Below are 12,179 nucleotides of genomic sequence, written 5' to 3' on the forward strand. Positions count from 1 at the left end.
ATTCACCTCTTTATCTTTCGTGTCTTCCTGTTTCCGTCGTATTCTGTTTTACGTCGCTGTCACCATAAACACAAAGCCGTTTCTTTATACCAGCGGCACAGGGCATAGACATGAGACAGAAGCTTAGTGAACCATTTGACCCCGACGGGGCTTCACCCGAATCGGTAGGTACACAGATAGAAAAGGCCCGATCATTCGGAAGAAGAGACGAATCCGCTCTTCTACACGACAAAGCTAAAGCCGCACCGAGCAGTGCCTTTATTACGTTGTAACAAATAGTCTGTATTAAAACTACTTTGAATAAAAACTGGCTGATATGGCCATTCTAGATGTGAAACTATTGTTGTGTTGCGGTGATTAAAAAAAAATATCAGTGCAGCGCGTTGTTACGATATAAAAATTCCAATTGTTGTTTTATTTTCATTCCTCTAACTTACTATGTCATCTGTGGCTCAGCTGTTTGTAACGAAACTACAAACCACTCGTGACTGAGCTGTGCTTAGAATTTAACTGCAGTGAACATGATACGTCTGATTCAATATTTGACTAGCTAACGCTCAGAGTCAAAACGTCGATCTAGGCAAAAAAATCAAATCAGAGACAGATCAACACATCGACACCAGAAATAAAAACTCTCTAGCACAAATACAAAGTACACCTGCCACAAACGTCACGCATTGTGACAACAATTACGACCAGCGTAATTTAAGTGTTTGGTAACAATAGACAGATAATAAATACGAAAAGCATTTTCAAAGTAAACGTTTTTACCTCTAAAACTTCTTAATGGACAAGTAGTTGATTAGGCAGTTTATAAGCGCGCGCGGTATCTATGGCAATATGAGCGGTTCAAACCCTCGAAACCCACAATTTAGCAGGTCTTTTTCTTTTTTTTTTTGTTCGTACCTAACCAATTATAATAAGTCACTGTGAAATGAGTGTTATCACGCCGCGGAATCTTGGCCTTATTATACTCTTAATCGAGAATTGTTTATAAATTTTTTTCTCCAAATCCTTTATGATAGTACGATAGGTAACCATTAGTAACAAAAGTTAACAATACTGTTGGCATCAGACATTTCTCTCAATGAAATATTCAGCTTATTTAAGATTTTTTCTGCAGTTTTGCCGATTCTATTGCTGCGTATAGCTTTCAACACGTTTGCGTTACAGTGGGATGGAATGAATCATAAACACAAAGATGGCTGATACCTTATAAAACGGAGATTAAAACATGACGTTTTTATTAATCTCTACTCCACGTAATGGTGACATGCATTGTAAACAGATGCCTAATTAGATATGTGTAGAGGCCACAACATTAAAATGCGAGCGGCAATGGTTCGCAAGCGTCGCCACCATTCCCATTTCAACATCTGCCTTAAAAAAGATGAAGCCAGTCCCTGCTTCACCGCCTGCTGGAAGAGCAATCGATGGCCTACAAAACGCTAGGTAAGCTTTTCTGTCCATATCATTATAGTTGAAGGTTAGCGAAGGAAACGGGTCTCAATGGAGCAGGGAATTAGGGCTAGTGTATGCGAGGCCTGTTAAACAGATAGGCAGAATTAGAAATGACGACGTTCGTTTTCGAGCTTCAAACTAGGCAAATAAGAGCTGGCAAGACGCAAGCTTGTCAGTACCAAAAAATCTCCCATTCACATCTCGGCCGCCGAGAAGCACCGCCTGCAAAATTGCTGGCAATGATTTCTTTGCGAGAAATTCAATGGTTCGTCACCGTAACCCAACTGGGCAGTATTATCATATCAGAGCAAATGGGCCGCTTCTGTTTTAATGGTACTATTTATATCTGACCAGATATATCTGTTTGATTTACGCTACCGTACGATTTATATGCTTTGTGGTAGGAAAAATCTAGAAAAGCATTATAGGTAATATAAGCAAAACAGCTGATTTATCTCCTAAAATGAATCAAGGCTATATCCGCGGCAGTATATAGCTACAATGTAATAGGCTGTACAGTGAATGTACTTGATGCTCATAAAAATAATTAATTTCGGTGAATTAACTAATAGGACAGCTAATAGGATAAACCTTTCGCTTTGGGGGCGCTTCGCACCGCATCTGTTCATATCTGGGCCTGTTCTCCGGCACATGCACACAACTTAATGTAACACAGATATACTTTTTTTCAGCATATGTTTACTTAATCTTTTATAGTTGTTATCATCTCTGGGAGTGTATCACACATTATGAATCAAATAGAATGCAATACTTACGAAGTATGAAGTTCCCAGTCTTTCGATGGGTGAGAGATGTCGCAGGCGTGCAGTATGAGACAAAGAGACTTAGGTTTGTCAAGACTAAAATCATGGTGGCCCAATGCAGTTTTCATTGTTTTCACCTGCTGGAAATGCGACGTCATATCCGTCGCCAGCACCATCTCTATGACCAGCGATCGAAATTCTCTGTAATAGCCAACAAATCGTACGCGTACATATAAGGATCCCGTAGCTCACAATCTCAAACGGTGAAAGAGTACTTCATAAACTATTACTACGATATTCGTAGCACTGCTATATAACGTACAGTATTTTCACGGAATTTGTTTTCAATGCTTCCGCTGAAAGGGCTTCATTAAAATAAACGCAAGGATTGCGAACATTGAGAAGCTGTATGTGTTTCCTGAAAAGCATATGGGATATCGATTTTTATCTTGTCTCCCATATGCTTATTGCGAAGGGATTATTCAGTAGTAACCTGGATGTATCAGAAATAATCTCGACGATTTCCCGATGCCAGTTTTTCTTTTTTGACAAAGGAGCCAACTAGCTAGAAAGATCCAGTACAGCCACTCGTCTCAACAACAAAAAAAAGTCATTTTTTTGCTAAATAATAAATGTTATCCAACTAGTACATTGCAAGATGTTTCTATATCACAATCTTTGCTGATGTCGAATCGCATTAATATTTACTATGCTTTTATATCTGCGTCGCGAGTTGAATAGATCCGTACTTACCACAGATAATTAGACTGTCGTGCTTAATATGGTAGTAACTAGGCGACCCCACTGAGGTTATTTCTCATTGTAACACGGTAAGCCTCTCTGATCCTTCAGAATGCTATAACTTTTTAATTACGATCGTACACTGCTATGCATCACAATGACCTTCTATTATGAATCTACATAATAACGATCGCCGGGGCCGCAGGTCCTATCTCTCTATTAACGAAGTATGACCGCTTTAGTATGACGATTGCCCAATTCGAAGATCGAATATGTTTCTATTATTACGATATTGAATGTTGTGTTTATAATATAGAGGAAGTTACCATGACAAGCATCCTTATTGCTACGTTATCACACGTACTTAATATATTACATATGCAGTGCTCACTATATATGCTGTTGGTTAATCCAGCATTGTAACAACTATAGGCCGACCTTGAGAATTGGCGTGAAATTCATAAGCTGCTTACATGCACTTCCTCTGGCGAGGCTGAAAGGTTTTCATGACCTCTGGCCGGATAGCGTTTCCGGCTGAAACGGTTAGGTGCGGTCGACGTCTTATGAACGACTGCAGCAGTTCACAGGCACATCTGTTCATCTATAGACCGGACATCTCACGCGCTCTTAGCTTCTCCTTCTTCTTCACTTTTAGGAAAACCTAGGGGCGTTACAAAGCAAATTACAAGCTAGATCGCAGACTAGCAATTCGAATGCAAAGGATGACTGAAACTGCACAGCGACCGCCAGCGCCACTACGTGCCGCATAGCTTCACCCACAACTAAACAACGGCTGAGGCTAGATTTCTATCTACTTCAATGTCCTCCATGTCGCGTGTACCCGCCAGTTGAGTGCCTGTTTCGCCTTAATGGGCCTTTTCGCTGGTGCTATTACTACAGCTGTAACAAATGCCATAAATTCAGCACAGATATTGTCGAAGGCAAGGGTAAAAATAGAAGATGAGAAGGATCAGTTCGTGGTGTATTCACGGGTTTCCATCAGGAAGCAAGTGCAAGCTCTCCGCCGTGTCCTGCCATGACGGCAAAAACTGTAGTGAATTCAGGTAAAGGAGAAACGTCAAAGACAGTTCATTATTCCCTGGTATGCGTTCGTTTACTGATACTTTCCTGTTCGTTTCCTTTTCGATATGGCGTTCAGAGGCTTCCAAACACAGTTCCGACCTGAGCCCCACTTTCTTCAACTTTCCTGTCAGTTCATACCAACTTTTTTTCTGGATTCCACTCGGTCGCGAGTGCTGGATAGCGATACCAGCGGGAAAATCACATACAGCCCACTCTACACCAATTCAATCCGACCGCTAGAGACGGAGCCACTAGCCCCCCGACACTGTTCTCGGACCTCGAGTGCTTCATAAAGTAATTGTAGGTACTCGTTGAATATGTTTCGGTAAGGGAAAGCGGAAGCGGAATTTGAGTGATTCGTTTCGCTATGGCCTAATATTTTTTCCCTCATTTTTCCATGTATATGTGTGTTTTTCCATATTTTTCCAGGCTAGTTCTAGGGCACATGTCATCGGTACGTTTCAAGGTCTGAGTCTAAATAAATGCTCCGAGCTTTAAGTCTGCTACTGTGACTCCGCGTTGCTTCATGCGTTGCCCATAACTCAAAATGTGTTTGTTCCGTAGAAGCAATAGTTCTTAGCAATAGTTAAGGATGGAAAAACTTCGATGCTATCACTGCAGGCATTTTGGAATGGTGTAAACATTGCATTTAGTTTACGTCTTCATTTTGGCTGCTTTCTCCAATACAGCTGGCAGAGGCCCAGAGCGTTTGATCTCGGTGAAACAAAAGCTCAAACCTAAGATTGAAATTGAGACGTTTTCATCTGTCTGAATCCTTCGGTTGTTGTCGGAAGACTGGTTGTGCATAGCCACCGTACTGTCGAATTCCTTAATCATTATACCTCTATATTTTACCTCCGGTACCGGCGTAGGGTATTCCACCAGACAGACGGTCGGCTCCCAGCACAAAATGAAGTTTGTCTGTGCCCGGGTTATTATACCTGTTGTTATTGAACTGAAATATATTTTTGAATTTCGCGCTCAGTACTGCCACTATACATTGTTTCAGACGGCATTGCTGATATATTTGTTTCGATGTCGTACTTGCAGTATTATTAACTTGCCATCAGTAAGCGTACTTGTGCTATACTATTTTACCGGTACATGTTTTTACCGAGCAAGCAATGTTAACAGGTTACAGAGATGGTACATGTTATGAATTTTTTTGTATACTATAATGGTACTGGTGTTAGGTTTTGTTCAGGTAAATTTACACGTTACAGCATATCGAAACAAAAATCTTATCACTCATTGTATGCATTAGCTTAACAGCTATATCTTTGCTCGCTAATATTATATTCTAATATAAATATATTCTCACTTCGGAACATGGCCGAATACCGGTTGGCAGCCTCTTCCTTGAATAGAATTTTCGCCAACAGCCAATATACGGACGCAATGCAATGCTTTTGGCCGAGTGATGCCTCAATAGTCAATCTCCGTTCAAATGACAAACACAGAGCGATAAGTCTAGGTCGTGTGCGCATAGATACATGCTTAGATATATGTATAGAAATATTCGAGGTGATGCCGGTGATCCACTCCCAAATCGGGCGGAGATGGCAGCACGCTGACTTAGGCAAACAAACGAAAAAAATTATAGGCGTTCCACCTGAAGGTTATTATTTCCGATTGGTTAATTTTGCTCCTGTATGAGAAAACCCATATCGCTCGAACGAACACCTGTTTATGCTTAGTTACACACACCAAACGACCTACCTAATAACACATCACGCTCCTTTTTTATTCGCAGTTATGTTTTGTTGTATTTCCACATTGAACTATGCATTTCTTTTTTGCGACGCGACGCAATTCTGTGTCGCGAGTATCTTTAACAGCGTTCATTTGCCGAGGGATGCAGGAAATTGCTATTTATAATTACCGTACTGCCTGTACTAACAGATTCACTGCTTGATAAATATCGGATCTTATTCGTTTTATCGGCGTTTTCAAATCTTTCACGAAGCTACAACGGCTAGCCATTCAAAGAACTTGTGTATAAATGAACTGGAAAAGCCACAGCGATTGAGAGCTAGCACAAAGGTGCAGGAACAGCCTAACTTTCTCTTTCCGCTTAAAGTCAACCGCTTAGCGCACCAGGCCTGTCACAAAGTGCTCTCAACTCAGAAAGGTTTTCATTCAAGCATTCTCTGCGCAAACTATACGTGTCTCATAAGACCTATGAATGCTTATTAGATAAGCGCCAAAATATTAGTTTGGCTTCAAAAGGGGCTCTTAGATCTCTCTAATCCAGTAATTCCAGGAGGAACACTGTATACGCCTACGTTCCGTGTAATCAGAAGTACACTTTGTAGCACACTACATTTGCAAGCTAGGTTAAATGTACATCCCAGTCTTTTTCACCCGTCGGACAAACTGGCATATCGACTCATTGACCCGGTTGTGTCCTATACCACGCAGAGGTACGGTAAATTAACCCAGGTGAACAGGATTTGCATTGCCGTCTTACGGAACTGTCATTGGGAAGACCATCACATTTCTTTAAAGTATTTAATTTTTAAGTAGTTAATACTGATCTAAGGTGTTGTGCTTTGTGACAGTCCTTGCCTCAAGGTGTACATGCGGCTTATAATGCGGCTTTATTATAATGTATAAAAACTAACGTTACCATGTGGATTTGGACGGTAAAGGGTATCTTAAAAGCTGTCTGATTTACTGAACATTATTATATACCGCTCATGATCGACACACCATTTGTATTTAAACTGACTCCGTCATGTATCGAAAAGCACAAGGATTAAGAATTTCTGTAATGAGTGAAAAAAATGGTTTTGAACGTTCATCTCTCGTAGGCCAAAGCAAGTGGCCACTGAACCTACAAAAGGTAGCCACTTTCTCAGCTATCATACAACCACACACCGTCCCCCCGTATAAAACTTTGCGCTTTCGCTTGCTGTTTTCAAGCCAGTGTTCTTCATCCGTTATTCTAAAACTTATTTTTCCGCCTCACTGCTCCTCCTAAGTGGTGCACACACGCAATTTAATGTGTATGTATATGTACATAGCGAAGGTCGTCTGTCTTGTTGATCAATAGGACAATGCGCAAATGATGAAAGTTATATGCTATGATAGGGACTCGTAGAAAAGCAGAGAACAACTGGAAAGTACAGCTTTGGTCTCATACGTTTGAAGACTCCGTGTGCGATCGAAGCCCAACCGACACATTCAGGAATCAGGCCATAATGTGGCAGCTGCATTACACGACTAGCCCTGCGCCTGCTGTAAAATAAAAGTTATCTTCTTTTTGGCTAAGGACTAGAAGCAAGCAGGTCAGTAGGTGGTAAGCGGTCCGCAGTCTAGGTCGTTGCCATCAATGGTAGGCACACTTGGCGAGCAGTCGTTGCTCTGTGGCATTTTTCCCATACGGGAGCAGGGCAACTTCAATGTCCCAATGGCACTACGTGCGAATAGCGGACCACATTCTTCACGCTTGGTTATAGTACATTGTATACTGTTGCTACTTTGATATTTTTTATGGGTCCGTCCAACAATGTCTAACAGGCTGCATGCTACTACCGTACCGAAAGTATGCTTCCCAACGTCATTGCACGTCACAAATAAGGGGACTACTTATTGTAGTGATTGGATTTCTATTATGATAGATAGATGATTCGCTGCTAGTTAATATGAATATGCCTGAAAAGTAGCTTTTGTTTGCATCCCTGAATATGTGTATGCTTGCTTCACTATCACAAGGGACAACGAAGATCCGAACAAATACGAGTGAACCGCCGCAAGAAAACCTTTATACGATGGCTCGTCAGCGCGTTGGCCGGAGGAAAATCTGCCATTTGCTTACCAATGGCAGCGATTTTCTAGGAAAACAATCAGGTGAAGGTTTTAGGACATGTGTTACGCGCGTCAGCTCTTACAGCGAAACTCACCGGCATCGAGGGGCTGTGCGGGCTGCTGGCTCGGCCTGCACATAATGTTCCTGGCTGATTGTTGTTGGCATCACTCACAGTCGACGAGATCACACCAACATAAACAAGCAGAGGAGCAGGCAGAACGCCGTACTTGTTAGATAGTATAGTTACACCTACCTTGTTAAATATAGAGAAGCGCGCGGGAGGCGCGTTCCCGAAGGGTGAAAGCTAGCTAAGGGAAGAAAGGCAAGTTGGGAAGGAAGGGCCCCCACGCAAACAAAAATGAGTGATTCCCTTTACGCTAAGTTCCGAAGACCGGCTGGGGTAAGCCGCTAGTTAGAAGCACCAATAAGTAAAAACCAGCCAGGCGAGAGATGTGATGGAATTGAGCGAAACCACTGACAGCGACCGCGGGGTGCATAGGACGCACTGCATCCAACGGGCAAGAGAAAACCTAAACACACAATGTACATATATATACGGTGGGGTGTTTGCAGACAGCTTGTCTTTCACTGAGAAAAGAACATAGCCCCCTCAATAGGTCGAATAGGGCTTAGGACAAAGGCCAATGCCTAAAACTCTTGTATCGGTATCATACAAAAACTCACAGTGCAAAGGTGCGTGTCATTGTGCATACGCTCGTGGAGAATTAGGCAGCTTTTTTCTGTAGTCGGACGTAAACCTGTCGTTTCTTGTTTACTGTATATAGTAATTCGTGTTCAAAAAATAGTTACTAACGTACTTTTTACACAGAGTTGTGTCGAAAGTATTCCCATCAGTAAAGTGTTGCCATTACGTATAATGTAGCACCTCAGAATTGGCAAAATTGAAAGCGAGGAGAATTTTATGTACGCAGCTAGCGTAAAGCGACAAACCAGCCAAGCGCACCATTGGTTTCTACCAGAGGGTGTTGCCGATGTAGCAACAGACAGCAGTGCTAAATCAACTCTAGTAGAAATTTTTGCAGCCTGCTAGATTAAGTGAGATTGCAGCTTAGAAATCAACGCTAAAAGCAAAGAGTGAAGCAACACTGCCACTAGACGGGGGCGAGGGGGCGATCCCCGTAGCTGGTTCCGGCTGACGAATAGGCGTGCGGCAGGAACGACTGCCTCCAACCCGCTTGCCTTAGTAATTTGTGACCCTTGGTCTAGGCTGTCTTCGTCCTTCGTTCCAGCTGCTATACAACAGCCCGTTTTACGGAGTGACGCGCTTCCTTGAGGGGATTTTCTGAAGAATCGCTTTTTCTGACTACTCCCCGATTCTCCATCTGCAGTCAGAACGTAATTGGACGGCCCTTTAGAACCTAACGGACTAACCCTCTGCTGCCGACTCCGCTTCTTCCACCACCATTTACAGCTTTCAGGAAGGACCAGCGAGTCGTGACCGCAGGTGGAGCTGTTCCCAACTCCGACTAAAGATTGTCTCCTTCTGCTAAATGCAAACTTTCTGGGCGTCAGCCACGCGAATTCAGTAGATGGCAGCGACATCAAAGCCAGACTTCGTACTCGCTCTGTTAGGCATGCACAACTCGTAAAGCAAATACTTGAAAAAATGAACACAGAGGATCCCCTTATGCTACTGAGTACGTAACTGCGATTTTAACATAGACGCGTACCAATACCGTGAAATCACCATCCTTTAACGATAGGGTTTGCCGGTGCAGGAGTTACGATATACTGATAACTTTGCCCGTTCAAAATTACGACGAGGGGATGTAGACTAATAAGTAAGTACAATTGTTATTTGCCCTGGCTCACTGAGAATGACTGGTAAAGCAAATTTCATTTTTATGTAATCAAGCGAACTTCGACTGGGAATAGATGTTTCAAAGGATTGAGGCAATATGGAATATGCAGTACGACAAATAATTCCGTCATCATAAATCGAAGTACAACAAAGCCAATACGTATCACAGAATACTAGAAGAATAGAATGAGCATACACAACAATCCCGTGTTTTGTACATCCAAGTTCTATGTGGCAAATACGACAAAAGCATAACTCGGCGATTCGAAACTGATTTATCTAACTATCATAAATTGTCTTCTGTATGTAGAACAGGACTGTTGAGTTTTAATACTTCTTAGCGTAGAGCAACCGCAAAGCAAATGAAATTACCTCAGTTGTACCGTGCAGTCACTGCTATTTTCATCCCTAAAAAGCTCGGTACAATTAGATAAAGTTCTTGTACCACGAAACGACGTTCAATATCGATTGGGCTAATAGTGTTTCGAAGAAACACCGTTGACTTGTGTTGTCCAGCTATTACCGACGAGCTAAAAAAAAAGAACGTTTTCTCATCATTTCTCAAATTCGCCATCTTCCTACGAAGTCTCTGGCATGCTTCGCGTCTTCTTTAGGAATATTTAGCGAACGTTCATTGACCAATGCAAATTTTGTCTCTTGCAAGCGATACTTAACCGTTAACCGTTAGTCAACCGTACGCCAGCCATTTGTTCATAAATTGATTGGCGTAGATGTTTCAATACCTTATCGTTTTCAGAGAGAACGGTCCTAGTCAAGGGTTGGCGGTCAAAGCAGCAGACCCCTTAAACCTGCTCTGAATGACACCTTTCAAGCGTAGGGTCACGTTCTTTAGGCTTGCATGTCTACTGCCGCACTTCTTTGTTCCTGCAGTCTCTGTCTCGTGCAGATTTTTGCAATTTTCCGTTCGTTGCTTTTACTCCAGCGCCACTGCGTCGACACTCGATAATTCCCTTCACACTTGTGCCCTTACCCTTTGGCCAGGCCAGCCCCACCAGACCTAGTAGAAGCCCCCGGGGTATTAAGCGTGTCGTTGTGCTGCGGATTACTACACGTAGCGGAAACCATGTGTATGGGCGATCTATAGTGGGTACTGGCATCGTTTTTTCGCACGAACTTCGTGGCACCAGGTCTGGAAGTATGAGACAAAGGGAGCATAGTCGCCTGTTTTGTTCATAGATAGTTATTTTGGTTTTTATGAAAGGACAGTATACATGAACGACTGAGTTCATTTCCCCGTCCGACGAAAATTACTTAAGTAGAGTTTCGGTTTCCAAGTGGGCATATTCATTTGTCGTTCAAGGCTTTTTAGCACTCCTAAGCATGCAGAATCCATGAGTCCTGAGGTTGTCGGCGATGTAAAAGCCGATGCGTATAAAGCAACCTGTTCCAACAAATCGACGTGCCCCGTTCGACCTCATAATAAGCTGCAGTCCTACCTTTGCTGTGGGCTTTCTCTTTCTTGGCTTGACTTCTATCCTGTATTACTCCTCCGTATTTCGAATTTCTATTATCTATTATTGGAGAACTGGCATGGAGGACGAAAAGGAATAGCCTCTATGCTCAAGTTTTAATTCAATTTATGTTGTACACAAAAAAGGAAGACAGTCAAGATTCAGGGCTCAAACCGGTATTCTATGCACTTCACCAGCTAATTAGTTCATGCGTTTTTTTTTTTTTTACCATACACCCACAAACATTTGCACATACTCGGAAATGAAGAGTCCTCTTTGACAACGGAAGAGCTACATCTGATGAGAGGGTCTACATCTCAGTAAAAGGATTATCAAGCCGGCGAATTGAGTGTGTTCTTTGAGTCGAGTGAAAGGGAGGGGTAAATTTTAGCTAGTCAAGAAATATAAAGCTATATTTCTCGTTAACTCTTGAACTAGCCATTTGGTGCAAGAAAGAACGTTACATATTTGTAGACACTGTAACAGATTGATTTGATTCGCTAATTAAAGCACTATTCTAAGCCCCTTTTGCATGTAAAGGTCTTTATTTACAGTGTGCTAATCTCCCGTAATAACTGTCATAAAGAAGAGTGTCCTAGCTCAATTTAGTCATATATATATATATAAGTAAGGTTATTATTCTTTTTCTAGCCTTATGAGATCGGGTTTTGCTGTTCATAAGCGTTTTGTTGCGAAACCGGTCAGCATTGAGGGCAATGAAATGTAATATTGATAGAACGATATATTTGAGTGGCAAACTCATGTTCCAGTGTGACCCGTACGAATGAGTAATTTAGGAGTTTAATTTCACAGACATTGCCAATTGAAGTAAATTAAAATGAGTCTCTTTTTTCAAGTTGCCAGTGTTTCACGCACAAACTGGCTCCTATTGTTTAACGGCAATACGCAGTACAGCTAAGACCCTCATATTGTGACCCGTATTTTATTTTTTAATAAATACTTTATTGATAAGGTTTTATTGATTGTTCAAGTAATAAAAAGAATAGTAGCTGCAGAACAATCGT

At 42.0% G+C, this 12,179-nt stretch overlaps 1 protein-coding gene across 4 annotated transcripts in view; it reads right to left on the reverse strand.

The window, feature by feature from the left end:
• LOC111263677 (dual specificity calcium/calmodulin-dependent 3',5'-cyclic nucleotide phosphodiesterase 1A) overlaps window positions 1-12,179 on the reverse strand; it is a 285,107-nt gene that overhangs the window by 5,121 nt on the left and 267,807 nt on the right. For all 4 annotated transcript variants that reach the window (XM_086969741.1, XM_086969739.1, XM_086969742.1 and 1 more), the window contains one exon: window positions 2,238-2,426. In XM_086969741.1, coding sequence (XP_086825867.1) covers window positions 2,238-2,426 — 189 coding nt within the window. The remainder of the gene's footprint in view (window positions 1-2,237; window positions 2,427-12,179) is intronic.

The sequence above is a fragment of the Varroa jacobsoni genome, unplaced genomic scaffold (genome assembly GCF_002532875.2).
Source record: "Varroa jacobsoni isolate VJ856 unplaced genomic scaffold, vjacob_1.0 scaffold_781, whole genome shotgun sequence".
Taxonomy (NCBI): domain Eukaryota; kingdom Metazoa; phylum Arthropoda; class Arachnida; order Mesostigmata; family Varroidae; genus Varroa; species Varroa jacobsoni.